At 38.4% G+C, this 26,213-nt stretch overlaps 1 protein-coding gene across 1 annotated transcript; it reads left to right on the top strand.

Annotated features, from left to right (window-relative positions):
* The first annotated feature begins 747 nt into the window (after positions 1–747).
* On the top strand, positions 748–25,894 carry slc6a1a (solute carrier family 6 member 1a). Its single transcript, XM_055188688.2, has 15 exons — positions 748–1,044; positions 1,800–2,094; positions 2,753–2,884; positions 9,251–9,351; positions 9,445–9,554; positions 9,642–9,774; positions 9,855–9,989; positions 10,063–10,166; positions 10,391–10,515; positions 10,671–10,783; positions 13,565–13,696; positions 13,787–13,889; positions 17,249–17,349; positions 21,255–21,422; positions 23,526–25,894. The coding sequence occupies exons 2-15, from the start codon at positions 1,863–1,865 to the stop codon at positions 23,865–23,867; spliced, it is 2,031 nt and encodes a 676-aa protein (XP_055044663.2). The 5' UTR covers positions 748–1,044; positions 1,800–1,862; the 3' UTR covers positions 23,868–25,894.
* The last annotated feature ends 319 nt before the right edge of the window (positions 25,895–26,213 follow it).

Here is a 26,213-nt window from a genome sequence, read left to right as displayed (position 1 = left end):
GGATTACCATCTGCTGCCAATTGAGTTCTCTACTCGGAGCCAAGATTTGAGAAAGGAGATGAAATCTAAACCTTAAATCTGACCCCAAACAGGCACGATTTTTAATTAGCCAACGTTTACTGACATTTACGGTTTTAGAATTAATCGCTTTGGGGTCCGAAACATCATAAAGCCACACAAAGTTCACAGTTGGTGGTCACAGTTCTAAAGAAAGTTAATGATGTGTTAAGTGAGAGTTTACTTTTTACTCCATATTCATGGACGTCCAGACAGTCAGAATTTCTGTGTATCAGCATAATAACTTCTCACAGCAAATAGTGTCAATTGTTATTCTGTTGTCCAGTGAAGCACAATCAGCTTAAGATTGAGGTTTGAATGATGTTTGTATGCTCACAGCTGGATGTGGATTCAGTGTGGCTCATCTGCTGCACCTCTGCTTTTGTTTAAAATGACTATATTATGGTTTGGTCACAGATCTGTGCGTGCGTGTGTATCATAATCTGTATACATGCATTCCATGGCAAAATTGCAAGCCTTTAGAGGTAATAAACGAAAAGACAAAAAAATGTTTGCATGCTGTAACATTTGAATTACAAAAGAAAAGGGGTGGGGGTGCGCATTTAATTTACTGTGTGTAGAATGATACTATGCATGTTGCTGACCTGAACGATTGTATGTGTGTGTGTGTGTGTGTGTGTGTGTGTGTGTGTGTGTGTGTGTGTGTGTGTGTGTGTGTGTGTGTGTGTGTGTGTGTGTTTGTGTTGGGGGGTGTTGACTTTCACATGACATTGACGCTCTGGAGATGTTGAGGAGCCGCTAATCTCAGACTCAGTCTGCGCTCGGAGGATTCAGCACCACTCGCTCGTGGACAGCTCCACCAGACGCTTTACATGGACACTGATCACATTGGACATACTCGTCACTATACTGGACATACTGGACTTATTTTTCATACTGGAAGTTTACTTCTCGGAGGGAAATTTGCGGATACCTCACTGTACTACGCACGGACTCGTTCCCTTTGGCAGAACATTTACATTCACCGTAAGTAGGTGCGCAATTGTTGAAAGTGATTTTCAGTGGAAAATCTGGTGATGATCTGGTAATAAAAGATTGCAGCAGAGCTTGATCTCAACTATTGCCCTCATTTTATATTCTGTTTTAAACTATAATTGGCATTTTGGATTTGTTTCGTTTGTTTTGTGAAAACGAGTCCTTGAAAAATGAGCAAACATATTTGTGTAGAATTTGACTATTAGCAATTAAAAAAATATTTACTGTGCCTCATCCCTTACGAAAATAAATCATGGTTTTATTATTGTAAAAGGATAGCCTATAACCATGATTTTTGGCGTATTGATAATCATTTGTAAAAGCATGATTTAGTACCAAATTAAACTATGGTTACTGTAGCAAAATTGGTAATTTGTAATAACCATGTTTTTGGTTTAATTTGCAGTCAAAACATGATATATTTTTCTAAGGGGTGTTAAGGGAAAAACGTGTTTATTTAACAAAATAACTTAATGTTGTAGCCTATATGTGTCAAAAATCTTCACTGTTCTTGCTTTATGGAGGCACAAGTAAAGTTTTGTTCATTTATTTATTATTTACTGACATGTCGAATGACCGAGAAACATTGATCATAAATCAATCGACTCATGACAGACAGTTACGTCTCAATCGGAGGCGCGTGTCAAACATTAGGCAAGAAATACACATGATCTGGTTTGGTTCGGTGTTTTCAGGGTTACTGATGCGGTCTCGGATTCATGTTCATGTTTGTCTTGGTGTTTCAGGGTAACTGAATCGGTCTTGGGTTCGAGCGGGTGTCTGCACGGACTGGTGCTGAAATCAGAAACATGGCTACAAACAACAGCAAAACCGCTGACGGACAAGTTGTTACGGAACTCAACGAGATCACAACTAACGACAAACCCAAAGCAGAGGACGCCAAACCAGAGAAGAAGAAAGACATTCCGGAGAGAGAAAATTGGGCTGGGAAATTTGATTTTCTGCTCTCATGTGTGGGCTACGCCATCGGACTGGGTAACGTCTGGAGATTTCCGTATCTCTGCGGGAAAAACGGCGGCGGTAAGAGCAGCTTTACCTTCACTTAATGTGTGTGTGTGGGTTCCATGTAGGTGAGTGTTGCAACGTGCGTTTGTGTGTGTGTGTGTGTGTGTTTGTTTGTTTGTTTGCGCGCGCGTGCGTGCGTTCGTGCGTGCGTGTGTTGCACCGTACGTGTGTGTGTGTGTGTGTGTGTGTGTGTGTGTGTGTGTGTGTGTGTGTTTGTTTGCGCACGCGTGCGTGCGTGCGTGTGTTGCACCGTACTTGTGTGTGTGTGTGTGTGTGTGTGTGTGTGTGTGTGTGTGTGTGTGTGTGTGTGTGTGTGTGTGTGTGTGTGTGTACCTGGTAATTATCACGTTGTGGGGACCAATTGTCCCCACAAAGATAGGAATACCAGTATTTTTGTGACCTTGTGGGGACATTTTGATGTCCCCATGAGGAAACAAGGTTATAAATCAAACAGAATGATGTTTCTTGAAAATGTGAAGTAGTAGAAAGGTTTTTTGTGATGGTTGGGGTTAGGGAATGGGGTAGGTAAGGGGAATAGAATATACAGTTTGTACAGTATAAAAGGCATTACGTCTATGGAATGTCCCCACAAAACATGGAAACCAGAATGTGTGTGTTTGTGTGTGTTTTCTGGTGCTTCATTGACTGTTTTCATATGTTTGTTTGATTGCAGGTGCTTTCTTAATCCCATATTTTTTGACGCTCATTTTTGCGGGAGTTCCGCTGTTTTTTCTTGAATGCGCTCTTGGACAGTACACATCCATTGGCGGCCTTGGGGTTTGGAAACTGGCTCCAATGTTTAAAGGTACACACTTTCTATTGACATTGTTCTCCGCTCTGTTTCTTTAATTTGAATGTATGTCCCTTTCTGTGGCACAGTAGTATTTGTGACGTGTTATAACTTAAAGTCACTATGAAATTAAAATGGAAGTTTTCTGGCTTTAAGTATGACTATGTTAGCCTTAAAAAACATCTGTAAACTAGTGTGCTTTAAAACATTGACAAAATTCATATGGTGAAGATTTGGGAATTCAATACTTTATTTTTTTTATTTCTGCCATTAAAGGTCCCATTCTTTCTGTGTTTTTGAAGCTTTGATTGTGTTTACAGTGCGCAATATATCATGTGTTCATGTTTCACGTGTAAAAAACAGTATTTTTCACACAATTTACTTATCTGTAAAGCTCTGTTTTCACTGTCCTAAAAACAGGCTGATGTCTTCCTTGTTCTACGAAGTCCCTTCTTCAGAAATATATATCGAGTTCTGATTGTGTAGTTTGTTTAGTGTGTTGTGATTCGATAGCAGCTTAGCTTTTCTATCTCTATGGCTCTGGCTTGCCGTTAGCTTAGCTGGCGACTGATGTATTCCTGTGGGCAGAGGTTAGTCAAAAAACAGTACTACTGATGTCATTTAGGGGTTGTGCACACCAAAACTTTTAAACGCGGCTGAAAACGGCTAGAGGACACCGATTGCCAGCTGTTTTTTCAGCCGAGTGCTTTTTAGCTGTGATACTTGAGCTGTAAGCCGGTTGTTTGTTGTGATACTTGTCCTGCCCCTTCTGCACTGTGATTGGACGACCGTGTGAGAACTGACATTGACGAGTGGAGCTTTTCACCCAAAGATGAATCTCTTTCAACTGTCGACGCTCAGCGCCGAGCTCGGAAAAACCGCATAGCGCCGGCTTATTTAAAAAACGCAGAGTTTCCATTGGAATAAATTGAAAACATGCGCCAGCCGTGGGCGTAAAAGCTTTGGTGTGCACACCCCCTAAGGAGTTGTGCACACCAAAACATTTAAACGTGGCTGAAAACGCCTGGAGGACGGCGAATGTCAGCTATTTTTTCAGCTGAGTGCCAGCTTTCTTCAGATAAGAGCTTTGGTAGCTCTGATACTTCAGCTGTGAGCCGGTTGGTTGCTGTGGTAATGTCCCTCCCCTCCTCCAGTGTGATTGGATGGCCATGTGAGAACTGACATTGACGAGTGGAGCTTTTCACCCAAAGTTGAATATTTTTTTAACTGTCGGCGCTCAGCGTGAAAGTAACCGCTAGCTGCTGGTTTATTTGAAAAACGCAGAGCTTCCATTGGAAACAATTGAAAACATGCGCCGGCCGCGGCCGTAAAAGCTTTAGGTGTGCACGCCCCCTAAAGCAGGAAGTAGAGGGCTGTAGTCCAAACCGGCCGTTTGCTGTAAGCTTTAAAAGGAGTATTATGTTAAAAAAAAATGTAACGCCTGGCAGTGAACTTTGAGCTTTATCATTTTACAGGTATTATTTATGCTATTATAGCAACATTACACACTAACTAGGGTTTAAAAAATGGGATCAGAAAGAACATGACCTTTAAGGATCAATGATTTTATTACATCATTTAGCAGTTCGGCTTCTTATCAGATTTCAGGTTGTGAGGTAAACTAATGTTTTTTTACAGTACATGCTATCAGAATGATCATAAATATGAATTTCAGATGCAAAACCCTCTAAGTGCATTACGTTTTCTTGTAAATCTTAATATAAGTTTAGTAATTTCCCTTTAATGCCAATGAAAAAGTTTTTAGTCAGTTATTGAAATGCCTTATTTTCACAAATGTCACTTTAGTCTATTAGTCTAATTGCAATCCTACAGACAATTATTTTACAGGTATGAAAGTAATACCAAATAAACATAAATATATTATGTTAGAATATTAGTAAACAATTCTCCTATTTTATGATTTCTTTAGTTTTTTATTTCTATACTATTTTTCATGTTTTCTTTTTGTACTGTTTACTGCAATGCAAAATGTAAATTTGTGAAAGCACTAGGCGGTTTCATCGGACGCACGTGCAGTGATGCGATTACGCGTCTGAGTGGAACTTTACTTCCGGTCTCTGTTTGTTTAATGGTCTAGCGTTTTTGATACGCTTTAGTTATGATTTAATCTATGAGGTAATCTACTCTTTGCTTGTTATCAGTTTTTTATTTTATTGTTATCGTTTCCACGAAAGCCATTTGTTTATGTTGTTACTACTGAAATCGTTTAAGTAAAGACATTTTAAAGAAGCATTTTGGTACACACTGTCACAGTTTCTACAGTATTTTTGGATGTAGGCATGTCTTTAAGTAAATGCAAGAGATTAACGCATACGTTGTGTGCCTTAGTAAAATATAGTATGTTGGCTGTAACCCACCTCAGCCCATTGTATCACAGACATCTCTGATGCTGTTGTGGTTTTGTGGTTTAGTAAATTGTAGAGATTGCCCCCCCCCCCCAAAAAAAAAAAACCGTTTGTGCAAGCAGCTTATTGCAACCTACACTCCTGTTTTAGGGATAAGTGCCCTGTAGTGGCTAGCAGCTTATTATAACCTGTAGTTACGTCTCAAGTTGCCTTAAGTGTTCAATTAAAATGCATTTATTTTATGCATTTGTACAAGTAGAAAAGGGATCATAAACATGTTTATGGTTTTAAAGATAATTTGGAGCATCTAACCTCACCCCTACCCTAAACACAACCACTTCTCAACCATATAAAACACAACACGCAATTAATTTAAAAGAAAGGTTATTGGTAAGGGTGCTTCACTGAAAAAAAAATGATTCATTGAATTTAATCAATTTTTTTTAAGGTAAGTGGTTGCAATCAAATTATTTAAGCTACATTTAAACAAAAGTTTTATATTTTATTTTACTTTACTAATCTTTTTTATTATTATTATTATTATTTATTATTTTTTATTAAATTCAATGAATAATTTTTTTCAGTGTTTGACTGTATGGCACCGATCATTATTGGCCAATAAACATTTGGAGAAGCTGGTCAGTGGTCTCTCTAAAGGCCGATAAGCCGATCAGATGATGCAAAACTCACGAAATGTCTTTAGCGTTATGCGGCGCTGTGCAAATCGGCGGGCGTATGACAGCAAAGTTCTGAAAGAGTGATTCATAAGCATACAAAGCAGTGGAGCAGTGTGCCGTTGTATTGCTCTTGCTGTGATTTGTCATACTGGTCCTGCGCAGCTCTAAATAAAGTCGAAACAAAGATATTTAATATTAAAGGATAATTCCGGTATTTAACACTTTGAGTCTCATTCTGGTTTGTTTTGGATGAACTACAGTGATGGACACAGAAATTTTGACAATGGGTCGTGTCTTGAGTTTTTGACTCGTTTAGAAGCGTCTCTTGACTGCTTCAGAATGGAAGTCAAGGGCCATGCACAAACATGTCATTAAAACAACACTTAACGTTCATTTTCAAAACTGTACTACTTACAGAGTGGTTCGTGGTGTTCGTTGATGATTAAAAACAAGTTGTGTAGCGAAATACAGTTTCTGTCGTGTTTTATTTGGCATTTTGTAAAATTACATTGACTTCTCTTGGAAGACTCATTGCTCGCTGATATATCACTCCGCCGCCGGGAAACAGAAAAAGGTCTGTTTACATGTGGTTGTAGTTTTTTCGCTCGGTTTCTCTCAGAAGAATTTTTTCCCATATTTGTAGGGCTGGACCAGAATATTCGAATATTCGTTTCGTGGGTTGACATTCGATTTTCAGTTTTGAGATTCGAATATATATATAAATATTTTACAGCGTTAATGCAGAGCTTTTGCCAAGCAGGAAGTGCACTTCACGCTCCCGCTCTATAGGTGGCGCAGAGAGACCAACATCCATAGCCAACAGCCACCAAACGCCACCAGTGGAAGAGATCGCCTTGAAAGTAAAGCGCGCTTCCTGCTTTGGCATTCACGCTAATAGTGTTGTAAATAACGTTCAGTTTCTTGCAAAAACTGATTGATTTGCTTCACAAGACGTCAATATGTCACACAGAGTTATGGGGTATTACTGTTGTATTGGATATATATGCTTTAACTCTTAAAGTGTGCGGATCTGTTGACTTGCATGACGGAGCACTGGGGTTTCTGCAAAATATCTTCTTTATTGTTCTGCCGATGAAAAAAACACATTGGATGGTGTAAGTGTTATAAATAAACTTGATTTTGAAAGTATGCTACCGTTTTATTACAGTTTGTTGGACCACGTTCATTCATGCTTCAGACTCAAATATAGAGCGGAAGTATATATGCGGTTGTGAGGTATCTGAAAAAATAGTTCCACTATAGCAAATAACACGGATTGAAATCATACATTGCGCCAATATATTTGTTTTTGGTCATCGACGAGCGCCATGAACCACTCGGTGAGTGGTACGGTTTTGAAAATGAACGTTAAGTGTTGTTTTAATGACATTTTAGGCATGGCCATTGACTTCCATTCTGAAGCAGTCAAGAGGCGCTTCTAAATGAGTCGAAAAGTCAAGACATGACCCATTGTCAAAATGTCTGTGTCCATCACTGTAGTTCATCCAAAACAAACCAGAAATGAGACTCAAAGTATTAAATACCGGAATTATCCTTTAACAAGATGTGTCAATGCTATTGCTATGAATTTGGGAGATGATAACAGATCTGCTCTAGTCCCTAGAACAAGGAAGACATCAGACAGTTTTTAGGACAATAAAAACAGCAGTATAGAGATGAGTAAATTGTGTGATAATAATGTTATATTGCGCACCGTAAACACAATCAAAGCTTCGAAAATACAGGAAAAACTGGATCTTTCAATGAGTCATTTTGGAACAAAACCTAAACACAATATATAAAATATTTATACACTGCTTTGTGGGCCAGTATATGCACTTATTGCCACCCCCCGCAGCAGGTGGTGCCTTAGGGTTACCTCCTAGTTTGCCTGTGCTTAAAGGGACACTTCACCCATTTGCATTAAGCTTTGTATCGCTAGAATGACTGGGGAGTCATGTTTTTGAATGGTCGTGCATCATTTCCTCAGTTGCCGCTGAGACAGGAGAAATACAGATTTGAGTGTTACACTTCCTTCTTTCAATGATGTAAAATCATCATTTTGCATCATTGAAAGCATGCAGTCCAATATCTTTGTAGAGGGGGTGAGACTACAAACACCCCTTTTCTCGGTCAAATAGGCACCAAATTTGAAATGTATGTTACATTTCGACTACAAATATAACGCACTTTCAATAAAGATTAATGTTTCTACTGGTGAAATGCTCCTTTAAAAAGGACACTTGGAATATATGTACTTTTGTAAAAAAATATGGTGTGTGTTTTGAATGCTGTGTCTTTAATTATATAATAAATAAATGGGTTATGTTATTTGCTTAAAATTCCTGAAAATGTGTAATATAAATACAATTAATCCTGGTGGTTTAAATTGAAAATCATATCCCAATACATGTAATCATTGCAAAATTATACCCCAATATATAATTTTAGGTGCTAATATATTAAATGCCTCTGTGGGTCATACGTATTTGGGTGATTCTCACGAAATCTAGACTTAAAAGGTGTCCAGCATAAAAAGTTTTTAAAAAGCCACCAATTTCTTTTTGCACATATTAAGATTAAGGTCTGAACTTACTATAACCATTATTTTTAGAGGATTTAAAAAATATTTCTTATAGATTTATTAAAATGTTTTAGATTATCATTATTAAAAAATATCATTACCGCAACACGATATTACATTAAATATATGCATTTACAAAATCATGTTTCGGTAATGAGAACTAAAAAGTTGTCTAGGTACTATGACAAACAAAATTTCAACTTTTATCTGGAGAGAATGTTAGTTCTTGAGTGCTTAAACAATGATTGAAAATTGTTGCGGAGGATGAGAACATTTTTCTTGGACACATTTATATTCTGTATTATTGTCTCTACATTTACCATTGATCACCCATACCACATGTTTCTTTACTGTAAATGTTTATAGTATAACATGCACTGAAGCTTTTTATTTTTTAGATTTTATTTTTTAGATTTTATTTATTTATTTTATTTATTATAAATATTTCCATGTCAAAGAACCAAATCCAGTCATGGACACGTTGCGATAATGAAAATGTTCCGCTTAAATTTGGAAAAAACAAAAACATTTGTTTGTACGATGTCATGTGCAAAATAGTACACAAAGAGATGTTTGTAACTGTATGCTTCTTATTTTGATACTCTTACTTTGCATTTACTTTTTTTTATCAAAATATTTAATCATAAATCTAATTTCACTAGAATCACCCATTTGGGGGTATGGACAAATGAAAATGGTCATATAGGTTGGTGGAAAGGTTGGAAATGTAACATATGGTACATCATATTTCCAGGTGTCGGGCTTGCAGCTGCTGTTCTGTCGTTCTGGCTGAATATTTACTACATCGTCATTATTGCCTGGGCCCTGTACTACCTATACAACTCTTTTACCACCGTAAGACATCCTTGTTCTCTATTTTATATGCATACATACCTAAAGAGAGAGAGAGAAAGAGAGAGATTAAAGCATTTGTTCTACTCATTCTAGGACCTTCCATGGAAAACTTGTAACAATCCATGGAACACAGAAAGATGTTACACCAACTACAGCATTGTAGACACTACTAATCTCACCAGTGCTGTCATGGAGTTTTGGGAGTAGGACTTTTTGACTTTTGTACTGAAAAATACACAGGAAATATTTTCTTGTGATGACTGATTGTGTTGCATGATGTGCTCGTATAGACGCAACGTGCATCAAATGACCGACGGCTTAGAAAAACCCGGCCAGATTCGTGCGCCGCTCGCTATAACGCTTGCCATCGCATGGGTCCTGGTCTACTTTTGTATCTGGAAAGGAGTGAGATGGACTGGAAAGGTGAGTTGTTGTTTTTTTTATGGCTGGTCTGTCAATGTGCTGGGTGAATGCATTTAACACAGTAATCATTGTGCTTGCAGGTGGTGTACTTCTCCGCCACCTACCCATACTTCATGCTGTTCATTCTGTTCATCCGTGGCGTGACCCTGCCCGGGGCTCGGGAGGGAATCCTATTCTATGTCACTCCGGATTTTGAGAAGCTGAAAGAGTCTGAGGTGATTTTTCAGGCTCACACGTGTCAGTCGATTCCAAATTTGCTGCTAAATGTTATTTAATTTTTCATCTCAGGTTTGGCTGGATGCGGCAACACAGATTTTCTTCTCGTACGGTTTGGGTCTGGGCTCCCTCATCGCTCTCGGCAGCTACAACCCTTTCCATAACAACGTGTACAGGTAGGGTACGAGGAGCTCATTGACCATTTAGGATTTTGTTGCAAAGCGTTTGTAAATGTGTCTGCTGTTAAACTGGCAGATTGCAATTATGTGTCTGATTTCAGATGTGAGGTTTTAGAGTATATATAAAAAGTGTAATTACTGTCAATCTTGACTCTTAACAAGTTGGCAGAAGTCAGAATCGAGTCATTTGATAACAGAAGAAATGTTTTCTGGACCCGCAGGGACTCTATCATCGTCTGCTGCATTAATTCCTTCACTAGCATGTTTGCTGGATTTGTGATTTTCTCTATCGTTGGTTTCATGGCACACGTGACAAAGAGATCTATAGCAGATGTAGCTGCGTCAGGTAATACGTTCACATAACATTGCAATCATCTGTAGTGAAGGTAGTGCTGTTTTCAATCATGAAATGTAGATGTAGTTTATTGTAATAATGCGAGTCTGTAATAAACGACCGAAGTGAGTTTGTCATTATGAAATTGTGATTTTATGCTTTCACAGGTCCTGGTTTGGCATTCTTAGCCTATCCAGAAGCTGTGACACAGTTACCCATCTCACCGCTGTGGGCTATTCTTTTCTTCTCCATGCTTCTCATGTTGGGAATCGACAGTCAGGTAAAAACATCACATACTCAAGCTCTGACCTAGAAAAAGAGAGATCTTCATATATCTGCATTGCATTGGTTGTCTCTGGTGTATGATAAGTTCAGTGAGTCTTGTGTCCAGCAGTCACTTCTTCTGATAGTCTTGCCTTTATTAAAAATGTTATATGGTCCCATGATCTACCTCTGAATGTCTAGGATGGATTTGATCCTCAATCCTCATAAGCAATAGAGAGACATAGTGTATTATTTATATATTATTTATATATTTATACACTCACCTAAAGGATTATTAGGAACACCATACTAATACTGTGTTTGACTCCCTTTCGCCTTCAGAACTGCCTTAATTCTACGTGGCATTGATTCAACAAGGTGCTGAAAGCATTCTTAAGAAATGTTGGCCCATATTGATAGGATAGCATCTTGCAGTTGATGGAGATTTGTAGGATGCACATTCAGGGCACGAAGCTCCCGTTCCACCACATCACAAAGATGCTCTATTGGGTTGAGATCTGATGACTGTGGGAGCCATTTTAGTACAGTGAACTCATTGTCATGTTCAAGAAACCAATTTAAAATGATTCGAGCTTTGTGACATTGTTCATTATCCTGCTGAAAGTAGCCATCAGAGGATGAGTACATGGTGGTCATAAAGAGATGGACATGGTCAGAAACAATGCTCAGGTAGGCATGGCATTTAAACAATGCCCAATTAGCACTAAGGGGCCTACAGTGCGCCAAGAAAACATCCCCCACACTATTACACCATTGCATTCATGAGAAATTGAACAGGTGTTCCTAATAATCCTTTAGGTGAGTGTATGTTTGTTTCCACCCAGTCTCATGGAGATGCGTATAAATAGCACGAAGTGTGAAAACTTGTGCAATACATACACCAAATTCCAATTTGGCATGCATATGATCCGCCAGTCCTTTCCATTCACTTAAAAATCTTTTTTATAGTTATATATTATGAAGAATAGCGTGGATTTGTTCAGTCATTTACTTAACTCTTTCACCGCCATTGACCAGTTAACTTCCCTGCCAATGGCGAGTTTTTCAGGCAATCCATATTTCGCAATTATCTACCAGATGGCGCTCTTACCCAACTTATACAACCCGGAAGCAACGCCTCACGTCAAACAGTTCAAACTCTGTGTATGTTTTGATCATCGGTCTGAATCAGATTTCTATCAGAATTCTTTCACAAAAACGCATTTATTTCAGCTTTTTGCTCAAAATGTGGTATTTTTGAAGAAACCTACCCATATTTGAGAGATGATAAAATGAGAGAAAAATAAAGGTAGGATGAAACAGTTTTTTTTAAAGCAGAGGCTCTGTTCTTTCATTTGATATGTTTATATATTTAAAGAAGAACATTTTCTGCAAGGCATTAAACTTTTGTGAAAATCATTTAAAAAATGCTGCCGCTGGCTGGCACCTTTAAAAAAAAACGCTGGCAGGGAAAGAGATAAAGTTTGTGAAACTTGTAGACAGTCTGCTATGTGTGCTGCCAAACAGCCCCTAATGCTGCGTTTACACCAGCCGCGGTAGAGGCGTGAAGCGCGAGTGATTTCAATGTGAAGTCAATGTGAAGACGCGTTGCCGCGCATCTGGAGGTCTCGCGGCGCGGATGAGGTGTTTGTCACGGAAGACGTGATTCCGCCTCATTCGCGTGTCTAGTTCGCGCGAATGGCGCTTTTTGTGCATTTGCCGTTTGACTCGAATTGCCGGCTGACGCCCGAGTTGAAAAATTTGAACTTAGTTGGAACTTCGCGCTGCGTTAGCCAGGAGCCTGCTTGCTGCTGTGGCGGCAGCCCCGCCCTGAGTCACTCATTCAACCTGAAGGAACGCTTGAGCAGTGTCCGTAAGCAGTCACTCGGAGCTATACGACACAAGTTCTTATTTCTATAGAGACAGGAATAAAAAGGACCTCGCTTGGAAGAGTGTCAGGAAGGACATCGGGTAAGTAGTAATACAAATTTCACTTCTGAGTCACGTGACGTTTATCGACCTGCACCGTTTATTTTCCCCTTATAGTAAGGTTACCAAATACAAACCGGTAACTCTCTCAATAAATGCACAATCAACATCAGCCATCTTGCAAACAGACAACCGCATAGCACTTGCCCCTCCCACAAGAAGCGGATTTTGCCTCTGACGCGCGTCAAATGCTTGCTTTTTCCGCGCGCCTACTTCGCTCTAGACGCGCGAATGCATTCAAACTGTCCAAGCAACAAACTAGGCGCGGTAGACGCGATTTTTTACGCCTGAAACGCGGTTGGTGTAAACGCAGCATAAGAGTCCCAAAAAGAATAAATGCAAATAATTGGAGATGAAAACATATTTGCTGAAAAAATTCTGATGCAGCGAACACTAAACCCACATGACTGATTGTCTAGCTGTATTAGCTGTCATTGTTTTTCCCATATATGGGAAATCGTAATGCATCAAAAAGTCTGCATTTCTTGTTCTTTGCACAGCATTCAGTTTGGAAATTACAAGCTGCACTGCTAATAAATGAATAACTTGCCCCATCGTGAATACATATAGCCCAGTCTCAAGTGTGCTTTTTTATCTGCCTTTTTTGCCTTTTTTATGCCTTTTTTTATAAGATTCACTTCATGTTTGAATGGAAACCCATCTAGCATGAAGTCACAGTAATGCACAGCTCTACATGAAAAATTCTGGATCCAGACAGAGTGATACCAATGGCTAACAAATGTCACCAGTTAATTTGGAAACTTTTTTTAATGTAAATGTGACAGTAGAGTTGTCTGTTTTTTTGCAGTTCTGCACGGTGGAGGGCTTCATTACGGCACTGGTGGATGAGTTCCCACGTGTGCTCAGAAAGAGGAGAGAGATCTTTATCGCGTGTGTGTGCGTTGTGTCCTACGCCATCGGGCTGTCAAATATCACCCAGGTATGGTGTATTCTGATCACCCAGGTACACGTAAGAGTTGTTCCGGCAAAAGAGCATGACATTAATATGATTGTGTATCTGTTGTGTTAGGGCGGTCTCTATGTGTTCAAGCTCTTCGATTATTACTCGGCCAGTGGTATGTGTCTGCTCTTCCTGGTCTTCTTTGAGTGCATATCAATCTCTTGGTGTTACGGTGAGTTCTCCGCACACCTGTCCCATGTTTGCAAAGAATGGATTTATGTTACATCATACTTTAGTCTTTTGCATCATTCTGAGATTTTAGAAATGAGACCCCGGATAAACAGGAATTTGGATTTTATGTCCAGAAGATTCATTTTTTCTTTCAGTTTTCATAATCTATCATGGTTATGATTTTACTGCAAAAACATTCTCAGTTTTTTGTGTCTTGTTTTAAGTACCGTTATCTAAAAATCAATATACATTTACCTTGCAAAATGATACCGCAAAATGAATGTCATTTTGGATCTTTAGGGAATCAATCTTGTTTTAAGGACGTTTGGGTAATTGTGTTAAAAAACAAGAAAAAAAGAGAATGATTTTTTTTTAGCTGTTGTCACAGTTTTGTTATTCTTCTGGGACTGATGCATCACCACAGCGCTCAGTTTCTTCACTCTCGTCATGTCCTGATAGTTGACCAGTTGTTTCTTGTCTGTCTGATTCTGTCCGTCCCACAGGATCACACCATTGTTTTGTTGTGTTGTGTTTCATTAAAGGAATAGTCTACTCATTTTCAATATTAAAATATGTTATTACCTTAACTAAGAATTGTTGATATATCCCTCTATCATCTGTGTGCGTGCACGTAAGCGCTGGAGCGCGCTGCGACGCTTCGATAGCATTTAGCCTAGCCCCATTCATTCAATGGTACCATTTAGAGGTAAAGTTAGAAGTGACCAAACACATCAACGTTTTTCCTATTTAAGACGAGTAGTTATACGAGCAAGCTTGGTGGTACAAAACAAAACGCAGCGCTTCTCCAAGCGGATTCAAAAGAGGAACTATATTGTATGGCATAATAGCACTTATGGGAGTACTTCGACTCGGCGCAGTAACACCCTCCCTCTCCCATTATGAGAGTGAGAAGGGGTGCGGACTTTTCAGGCGAGTCCAAGTACTCACAAAAGTGCCACCACGCCACAAAACACAGCCCCTCCTCTAAATCCGCTCAGAAAAGCGCCACGCTTCACCCTGTACCACCAAACTTGCTCGCACAACCACTCGTCCCAAATAGGAAAAACGTTGATGTGTTTGGTCACTTCTAACTTTATCTCTAAATGGTACCATTGAATGAATGGGGCTAAGCTAAATGCTATCGAAGCGTCGCAGGGCGCTCCAGCGCTTACGTGCACGCACACAGATGATAGAGGGATGTATCAACAATTCTTAGTTAAGGTAATAACATATTGTAATATTGAAAATGAGCAGACTATTCCTTTAAGTTCTAATCCATTTCGTGTTTTCAGCTCAAGAATTCATTTTGGTGACGTGGTTTCACATTTAATGTATAATGTTGCTGGATTGTCTTAAGAGCCTGTATCTTTCTTGGGTCTTACCAACTGCGCAAAGTGACGTCGGAATGACGTCTTTTTCATGTAATTTTTGGACGTCCGAATCCGGTCCATAAAAGGGGTTGTTTTGTAACGCCAGGCGACGTCTTTTTTTCGACGTCTTCTGCACATCTAAATGTTGACATCCGTAGGACCTCCGTGTAAGGAAAAGAGACATAAAAAAGCACCCATCCATTGCAACACCAAAGCACTTCAGTCATTCCCTGCCGGCTGTGGTTACAAACAAGTCTCGCTAACCACTCGGCCACACGGCCATATCTTTACATTGTAATTAAGGCACACTTATTGCATTCATACGATACATATGAGAATATGTGAGAATATTTTCATGTTACGGTAAATTGTTAGTATGGTCAAAAACTTTTAATATAACGAACTACACATTTAATTACAGATTTTTCATTGTACATTTAGATGAATTTGTATGTAATTCAGGAAAGCAGAAAAAGCAGAACTGTATAAACAATATAGACTATTCGTAAGTAATAATCATGTTGGTACAATAATGCTGATATTTGTAAATAAACACATTTTCATAGGCCTAATCATGTAATATAGACATAGGCCTGTCATAGACGTCCAAATGACATCCAAAGAATTGCCCAGTTCAAACGTCAAATGTTGCCCGTAAATATGACGTCCAAAAAAATTACCCAGTTCAAGCGTCAAATGTTGCCCATAAATATGACGTCCAAGTAGGGTCCTGGTTGGACGTCCAAATAGTGGACCTAGGTCCAGAATTGGTCATGGACCGACGGACCCAATATTGACATGATCTGCATGTCTATCCGACGTCCTGTGTTTAGTGGGTATTGATGTTGTGTCTGTTGTTCCTGTGATGATGTGTCTATTTCTGGTCTGCTGTTATTTGCTGCTCAGTCCTCAATTCCAGCCAATGGTAGGATTTTCCAAAGGTCATTGCAATGACAGTAGTACAGTAGATCGCATGAAGGCGGTGTATTTCCATGTCAGCTCTCTGCTTTGTCTGTTTATAGACGGTTTCATCGGACGCATGTGATACACGTCTGGATCCGAACCTTACTTCCGGTTTCGTTTTTTTAATGGTCTGACTAGTTGCTTAACTGATCTCTTGAACAAATGCCTCGTCGAAAATAACAAATGTTTTGGTTTCCTAGGCAATCTATGTGTTGTTTTTTTGCTTGTTACGTTTAAAGAACTTTGTTGTTATTTATTCTTAGCAGAGTTTACCGGAAGTTACGTGCCAACCGCGACAGCCGCTTGTCTATTGCTGCTTGTGATTTGAATGCTTTCAAATGCTTTTCACTTCACAGTGTCTCAGTGTGTCACGTGAACGCTGAATGAGACCGAATGTGACACACTGATTCTCTTTGCACTTACAGATGTACTTGCAGTATTGCTCTTAATGTCTTATTTTGTCAGGATATACTTCATCTTGATTCACTGTTGTTCCTGCTATACTTTAAACTGTTCATGGTGTCTGTTATGTGGCTTTCATATGAAGGATGGAAACATCTTATTTCCATAATGACCAACACAATTTACCAAGAGCAGCAACAATTAGCATATGGTTTAAGACATGTTTTTAGGTGTTAACTAATGGGGCAAATACCAGTAAGCCGACGAGCGCAAATCTTAGTGAATGGCTTTGCGTTATTCATTTAAATACTCTCATTTCATACATTTTGCGTCTACTACAAATGCATATGCAAAAACGGTCAGTGGCAAAAACAACTGTGTCCACGCCTTTTCAGAGCAAATTTTTCACTGCATGTCTTTAGTTAATCCTGACAGGACCAAAAGAAGAATTTTCACTGGCGCAAGCTTTTAGTAAATCTGTCCCCTTGTTTATTCGATATAGTGGATATAAATAGATGTCATTGTATTTCAGTCTGTTCAGTGTATTCAGTCATTGCAACACCAAGGTGTGAATCAACTTTCCCATTAGGTCTAATCGCAAGAACGTGATTTCCTTCCATTTCAGGTGTGAATAAGTTCTATGATAACATTCAGGAGATGATAGGATACAGACCGTGCCTTTGGTGGAAACTCTGCTGGGTTTTCTTTACCCCTCTGGTCGTTGCTGTAAGTAACCACATTTTTACCTTATTATTCTTACTCTGAAATATTCTGAGTACAAATCTCAATTCTTAAACGGTTGTTGGGACAGTTTGTTTAAAATGTACAACTAACAAAGAGAAAAATAAGTCTAAAGATAAGAAGTTTTGATGACATGACGCCTACAATGAAGTTATATAGGGAATTTTTCAAACAGCATTTATGCATCCTTGAAGGGACTTTTGTGAAGGGGACCCCATTTGTAGGGGCATTCCAAACAAAAATGAACTACTTGGTGAAGGTCCCTTCTAGAAGTTCGTTAGCCATGCCATGGTCAATTCCTTCAAGGAAATAAGTTCTGTTTTTGATCACGTGATCTTGGGTAACAAGTTCTTGTGATGCCTATACGGAGACTTTACATACAATTCTAAGTAGTTGTTCCTAAGAAGGCGTTCCTAATTCTGGTTGTCATAGTAACAGTCATAAACATCACTTAAAGATTGGTCCTCATTTCAGCTTAATTTGGCCAAGAACTGCCCATATATACTGTTTCATCGGACGCATGTGCGGTGACGCAATTTCGCGCCTGGTCGGAACTTTACTTCCGGTCTATGTTTATTTAACGGTCTGACTAGTTGCCACACTGAACTGTTGAACAAATACCTTGTAGAAAATAACAATTCCTATGTAATCCAAGTGTTGTTTATTTTGCTTGTTATATAAATTAACTATTCTATAAGGACTTTGATGTTATTTATTCTTAGCGAAGTTTACCGGCAGTTACGTTTTCCATGAAAGCCGGTTGTTTATGTTGTTACTGCTGAAACCGTTTATAGGCAAGAAAAGACCATTTGACAGACATATAGGGGTGGTTTCCCAGACAAGGTTTATCCTAGTCCCAGATTAAAATGCATGTTTGAGCTGCATTCATTTAAAAACAAATTGCATTGACATATCTTAAAATATATTAGTGTCATTGTTTTGTCTCAAGATGTGCACCAGTGTTGTGTTTTGTAAGGTATGTTTGTAAAAACTGCTTAAATGTCCTAATATAACTTAGGCCTATCCTGGATTAATCGAAATCCTGTCCGGAAAACTGCACCATAAAGTGACAGTTGTGATAACAACCGGCTGGTCGTACGTTAACAGTAAAAGTGAATACAAATGAGGTTGAGGTTTTACAGTCAAAACACAGAATCAACATTTTGTGTGAACAAATGCTGTTGAAACTTCAGGATTTAGGAGACTGTTGTGATGATGGCAGATATATAAATCTAATATTTTATACATAAATAAATGTATGAAGACTTCAACTAAAGGCAGGGCAGGTAGAGCAGTGTTTGATTTGATTTTCATTTTTTAAATGAGTTTGTGTTAGTTATTTTCATACATGACTTTTGAGACTTTTTGCATTACGTGTCTTGTCAAAATAAAGGGTTTATGATAAAAGAGACGCTCACGAGCGTTTAATACTCGCATAATCTCATGCGTAATCCAAGTTTACTGTTAAGGGAGTGTCTTGCGTGTATTTTGTGACCGTGAGTGTCTCTTTTATCTTAAACGGCTTTGATGCGTGTGCAGCAGGCACTTATTTTGACAAAACACGTGATGCACATGGTTCACATGATGCAACAAACACATATTTTCGAAACACAAGCAACACACATGACACCCTGAACACATATTTAGAATTTGCACCCCTCGGTAGAGCCGTCACGAGTCGCCAAAGTATACATAATAAATATGTACGCAATGAATGAATGTACTCAATCAACTAAACACCGCTACTCCTTTAAAAATGGGGAGGAGATCACAAGAAACTTTGAGTTTACAGAATAAAACCTGCTCCAGACCAGATTAGGTTCAGAAAGTAAATTACAGTACCCTGGAAACAGACTCTAAATATATGTTACCTCTCCTTCTGAAACAGGCTTGACTTACCCCGCTCAGGTTTAACCAGGGCGAAGGTAACGCGGGACAGAAGTAACAAAGCGATTTCATCCGAGCCCTAATACATTTGTATTACAAACTATGACAGCATCCTTAGCATGCAACCCTTGACAGAGCTGACAAATATCACATTATTTTATACTGTTAGGAGAGTTTCTTGCATGTACGTTTCTTGCATGTACGTTTTGCGCGTTTTGCCCTAATTGGACTGTTTTGTCCTATTTTCTTACCGTTGTGGCTTCGGTTTAGGGTTAGATTTACATAAAATGACATCTTTACCCAAACCCAACTCTAACCCCAACGCCAGATGACAATTGTTTAAAGTTTAGAAAATAAATCAGAAAAAATAGTATAAACCAATACTTAAACTGACATACTAATGCAAAAACCAAATCTAAACCCTAAACCGAAGTGACAATGGTTTGAAAATAGGAAAAAGCAGTTGAGTAACCAATCCGTGAGAATGCCACGGAAAAGAAAGTCCGTGGTAGGGCCACGGAAAAATGCGGAGATCTGTGAGAATGCCACGGAAAAATTAGCAAAAAATTCTGTGACTATCCCACGGAACTTTGTGAGATCATGTGATATATCTCTGTGTAAAACATAATCTTTTAAAATTACATTTTTCTAAAAACTGGTACTCTCGCCCCTGGGGCCTCATTTATAAAGCGTGCGTACGCACAGATTTGATCGTAAAGTGTGCGTAGGCAAAAATCCACGGCAAAGTCCATATTTATAAAAAACGTCTTTGACGTGGAAAAGTGCTTAGCGCCACGTCAGGGTCTGAGCAGACGTACGCACTTTTGCTTGTCTGATTGCTGCAGGTTTTTGGAAATATAAGCCAATCTTGCTATTTGAAATTGGGTTTAAACCTTGACAAGCACTTTTTTATATGTCTGACATTAATTACGCATCGTTTAAAGGCGGAAATCTGAAACTGCTCGGCTGCGCGCACAATTTCAAGTTCATTTGCGATTTATAGATTTGAAAGGGGTACGCGCGTTTTCTGCGCGTACGTTCGGTTTATGAATCACACATACGCATTTTTGTTAAATGATCGTAAGATCAAATGTAGGATGGTTTTTACGCAGCATTTTATAAATGAGGCCCCTGCTCTCCCCTACATCACTCAGAAACGGAATACCCAGAGTTTCTCTCATTTCAAGGTTAACATATTCAGAGTTTGCACTTAACCTCCTTTCTGAAACGGGCCCCGGATATCCACATACAACGACTGACAAAAAACAATGGAAACACTAGGGCTAAAGACGGTTTCAGCAGTAACAACATAAACAAGCGGCTGTCGTGGTCTGCACGTAACTTCCGGTAAACTCCGCTAAGAATAAATAACAACAAAGTTCTTTAAACGTACTTTATTTATATAACAAGCAAAAAAACAACAAATAGATTACCTAGGAAAACCAAAACATTTGTTATTTTCGACGAGGCATTTGTTCAAGAGATCAGTTTAGCAACTAGTCAGACCATTAAAAAACGAAGCCGGAAGTAAAGTTCGGATCCAGACGTGTATCGCGTCAGCACACGTGCGTCCGATGAAACCGTCTATATGCACAGAGTAATCAGGGAAGACAAGACACACCTGGGCAACATAAACACATGGAACAATCAACAAAAGAACTACAACTATGCAAATATGACTACAAAGACATAACTTCAAAATAAGAGACTAAGACAGGGAACACAAGGACAGGACCGTGAAAAACAATATATACAAAATGTACCAAAAATATTGCAGTGATACCTCAAATAAACTCTGTAAATTGCAAGAACAGTACTATGTCACAGAGTTTTTAATGAGATATTATACTGTTTTCTATACAGACATGTTATTTAATGTCCCATTCTGTAATTACACCAGATAAAGGTTTAATGAATACTTTAAGAGTCTGGAATTAAAAGTGATGTTTTAATTGTGTGTAGAGATCAGTATTGTTAAATAACAGCAAGAGTTTTTTCTGCAGGGTGTTTTCCTCTTCAGTGCCGTACAAATGGTTCCTCTTACCATGAACAACTACGTGTTCCCTAAATGGGGTCAGGGAGTCGGTTGGCTCATGGCTCTGTCCTCTATGGTTCTTATACCCGGCTATATGGGCTACATGTTCCTCAACATGAAGGGCACATATAAGGAGGTAATTTCTTCTAATAAAAAATATACAATCATGTTGATTTAAAGTTCATTTTGACACATTGTAGTTTTTGCTTTAATTTTCAAAGAAAAGAGTGGCCTATAGTTTATTATTTACATCTTAATAGATTAAAATGGCTACTTTGAAATGCACATCAATATTTCTCTGTTTATGCAAACACCTCAATCGGATTTCTGTATTATAAAATTCTGATAGCCACGCTAAGACATGATTTATTCATGCCTGTATTCATCTGAATTTTGGGTCATGTAAACAACTTACTCATCACCGTAACCACACTCTTTTTTTATTCTTGTGTATAACCCAACACATTTTAGAAGTGAAATTTATAAAAGAAAAATCTCTTGACCTACATTCAAAATATTGTGATGTATATCATGTACACAGGAAAAGTATGAAGGGGATGTGTTCTCTGAAAAAGGGTTGTGGTGTTTGTCATGTTCAAATTTGCATGTTTCATCTAATATTCACACAATACTGTAGGTTTTAAAGGCAGGTAAAAAAAACTCATTAGGTTAATTAAACAAAGTTTACATTTTCTTTTCATTTCTTAAATTAAATTAAATGTTTTTTCCCACTATTTACTATTAAAATTAACCTTTAGTAATAGTAGTCTTTCATAAAATATTCCCCCGAATATTTAAATATTTGAGGAGCATGTAAATATAATTTTCATCTTAAAAGCAAGAATGTTTATATAAACCAAAATTAATCAATGTTGCTAAAATGTAATTAAAGAGATAAACACATAAAAGAGATTTGAAAGCAAGACAAAAGATTTTCTTTAACTCTTTTCCCCCCAGTGTTTTTAAAAAAGTTGCCAGCCAGCAGCAGGATTTGATTTTCACAAAAGTTTAATGCCTTCCAGAAAATGTTGAATTTTTTTTATCCTACCTTTATTTGTTCTCTGTATTTTGCTCAAATTTTGAGCAAAAAGCTGAGATAATTAAATTTTTGTGAAGGACTTTTTATATAGATCAGATTCAGAGCGATCCTCAAAACATACACAGAGTTTGAAATGTTTGCCCTAATGCTGCGTTCACACCAGCCGCGGTAGAGACGTCAAGCGTGAGTAATTTCAATGTTTAGTCAATGTGAAGACGCTTTGACGCACATCTGGAGGTCTCGCGGCGTGAATGGGGCGTTTAGCACGGCGCAGTAGACGCGATTCCGCCTCATTTGCATGTCTAGTTTGCGTGAATGCTGCAAATTGAGCTTGGCTGCGAGTTAAAAAAATTTGAACTTTGTCAGAAAAACCCGCCGCTTTAACCAATCAGGAGCTTGCTCTAGTAGTGACGTGATTACAGGAAGTTAGCGGAGTCGCAGAAGGCCCTCCCATGACGCAAATTTCCATGTGAATATCTCGATAACTAGAATTTTCCGCACGGCTTTCACGCGCAAATGAAGTGAGTACACTCAAAATGTTCAAGCGTCCAACTACGCGCGGTAAACGCGAATTTGACGCCTCAAACGCGTCTGATGTGATCCCACAGTAAGGGAATACTTCCAGGTTTTATAAGTTGGGTAAGAACACCACCTGGTGGATAATAGCGGAAACATGGATTCCTGGAAAAACTTGTCATTGGCATAAAAGCGTTTTCTCTTAATTGAAGAGTTAACTCATCAATGGTGGGGAAAGAGTTAAAAACTTTTGTTTTGGGATTTGTGGTCAGAATGCAAGTGCACTGTAACCAGATCTTCTAAAGTTTCAAAACTACGCAAAAGCTCCATAAAAAACCTCCACCCAACTCATGTTGTGTATTCAGAATATCCTCTGTAACTGATATTTCACAGCATTTTTGAACGATTTTGGATTAAGGACGAAATGTTTGCAAACATTGAAAGAAATGCCTTTTGTCTTCTTTCAAATGTCAACATTGCAGAACATCAAATGGCATAAATAATTTAAATAAAAATAAACGAATCTCAGGAAAAGATTTTGCATGTTCTCAGTACTGTATAAAAACGTATTCAGAATCTGGATTTCAGTCATTGTGCATGTAAATGTGGTTAATAAAACGCAATAATGAGCATTGACGATATATATGTTCTCACTGCTGCTGAATATCTCTTGCCTCATTACAGCGCATCAGGATAATGCTGCATCCTGCAGCGGTTCAGCGAACGCAGGAGAATGGACCGGATCAACAGCAGCTGCAGGCACAGCAACCTGAAGAGTCAACGCAGGAACCGCATTCACCACAGCAACCGAAATCACCGCAACAACCGCAATCACCACAGCAACCGCAATCACCGCAGCAACCCCAATCACCACAGTCCCCGCAGCAACCTCAGTCAATGCAGCAAGTGGACCAGACGCAACCAAAATCTCCCCAGCAACCAGAACAACCACAGCAGCAATCTCAGTCGCAGGTGTCAGCTGAAAATGTTTCTTCAGCTAAACCTGGCAATGATGCCAATGTCTAAAAGCAGCCCAGCAGAGAGCAATCAAAGCTTACCAACACAGAGGACTTCCATGTTTATACAGTAATAGAATCATCTACCTCCAGGGGTCATACAGTACATAATCAAACTAAACATACAAAAAACCTAAAGATAAAAGCACACAGAAACTTGCATTTGTGAAACATACCTGCACTGTATGTTTTCCAAATGCAAAGAGTGTGAGTGTTAAAAAAATGACTTGCATACTATGTATTACGTGTCTATACTAAGGTTATACTGTGAGTTAGATTTAAGGACTGCTTTGCAATGCATAAGCTATATCTGTGAGGTATACACTGTTTCTATGTTGCACTGGGGACTAAAGCACAGAGGAGATTCGCAAATGTCGTAAGATTATGTACCATTATGGATCATTTGGGAAAACCAAGGTGTATCGAGAAAGTCCTGTGCGCGAAGCACAAAACGCTTCGAAACAGCATAACCCTTGGGTGACTCGTTACGTGTTGTGTATCGTGTTTTTGTCGAGAGAGACTGTTACGATTTATTTTTATCTCCAGAGAGGATAAAAGAGAAATCGCCGAAATATGTGACTGAAACCTTTGTAGAATATTTTTAGAATGCTTTGTAATTTATTGTTGTGACCAAGGACCAAAATCATTGACCGAAGCAAAAAGTAATCTATGCCTGGCAGTGTGTAGTCTGTAAAGCACAGGTTACAACGCAGGGTGAACATTTCTACTGTCGTCTACACACTATATAGTGTCCTGTTTACACGTCCCCTCAGGAATATCAAGAAAAATTCAATCTGAGATATGTCTCTGACCCATGAGTACATATCAAGGCTTTGAGCCTGTGAGAAACTGATCGTGGAAGTTTGCATGACCATCAGTTAAAACGTGTGCAAAAATGTCGAATTAGTGACCTCCTCAAAAAAATAGTTTACAAAAGTAGATTGTGCCATACATACAAAAAGTTAGTAGCATATACTAAAATATTTCTGGTCTTATGGCCGACCCACAAGCACAAGACTAAATAAGAGTATATATGACTCCTGTGATAGAGCAATGATGTTGATGAGAGTTTTAATCAAAGGCAGCTACGTGTGAAAAGAATTTGGTCGTCTTAAACGTGTTTACTAAAAGGAGATCGGTACCTACGTAAATGTGAAATGGCTTTGTCCTGTGAATTTTGTACAAATACTGCAGTTTTATCTGGAGTTTTATTGTAACACTGTATGGTGTATAACATGTAACCGTGAATGTCTGTAATCCATCATTAAGTTCTTGTCTAAATGTTAAAATTGCTGTTTTGCAATAATATTTTAATCTCGGAATCACATCTTGTGTGATGAGAAATATGTCATGAGTATTAAAAGGGTTTTAAAAGAAATAGAATTTATGTCTCGTAAGAAATGATATTGTTTTGTATGTTTTTAACTGTTACACTGCCTAAAACAAATGATACATAGGACGTGTATTTAAATGGTGTCATATGAAAAGCACGATTGTTATGTAAATTGTACGAATAAACATGGAAATATTTGTAGTCTATAATGTGTGCGTTAAATTCCAGTTTTTAGTATAGAAGGTCGTTCTTCGGGATTTTTCCAATGTTCTTCATGTTTTAAAGAGTACACTGTTAAATGTCGTAGATGTTCAAGAATTCAACATCTAATGAGCAGACTGACATAATGAACATCTTTACAATACACACATCCTGCTGAACAAACATTGTAAAGCAATATGACTTTCAGTTTCTGTTGTATTATTAAGTTATGAAAGAGAAAGAATGCATAAAAGTTATAAAAAAGCTCATCGGAAACATTTGTAGTATAGAAAATAAAGTAGTAACTAGACAATCGGTAAATATAAGTACTGTGTAGCACTGTTTACAAATTTTCAACAAATGCATTGATGTCAGTTAAAACAATTATTCAGCTTACTTGGAAATGAAGAGTTTTTGTTTGTTATTAATTTGAATGTGTAATTCACCAAACAAATGAGTGAGAGTCAATGAATTAAAACGTGAAAATAAAATGCGAAAATATTTGTGTGTTTTGTTTTTGTCCAGTTCACAAAAGATCCGTTTTGATCAACTAGCCCAGTGGTTTTCAAACTGGGGGCCGGGGCCCCCATGGGGGCCGCGAGATGGTGCCAGGGGGGGCCCAGTTTTATGAAATTTTATAAAATACATTAATTTATCCTGAAATCTATGTAATTAAACCTAAAAAATAATAAGCCAACTAACCAACAGCACTACTAGGTATAATTTTATATGTTTTGTTTAATATAAATATTACATTTTAAAACTGTTTTTTTCTTAAATTTTCTTTCGGGGGGCCACGAAAAAATGCACTTGTACACAAGG

Source organism: Misgurnus anguillicaudatus, chromosome 13 (genome assembly GCF_027580225.2).
Source record: "Misgurnus anguillicaudatus chromosome 13, ASM2758022v2, whole genome shotgun sequence".
NCBI lineage: Eukaryota > Metazoa > Chordata > Actinopteri > Cypriniformes > Cobitidae > Misgurnus > Misgurnus anguillicaudatus.
This window is presented reverse-complemented; position numbering and strand designations above follow the sequence as displayed.

Bases quoted from the DNA above. Each gene is read 5' to 3' on its own strand.
- slc6a1a (XM_055188688.2), top strand. From the start codon at position 1,863: ATGGCTACAAACAACAGCAAAACCGCTGACGGACAAGTTGTTACGGAA. The intron at 2,095-2,752 runs GTAAGAGCAGCT...GTTTGATTGCAG, and splicing joins CTGCGGGAAAAACGGCGGCG to GTGCTTTCTTAATCCCATAT. The intron at 21,423-23,525 runs GTAATTTCTTCT...GCCTCATTACAG, and splicing joins TGAAGGGCACATATAAGGAG to CGCATCAGGATAATGCTGCA.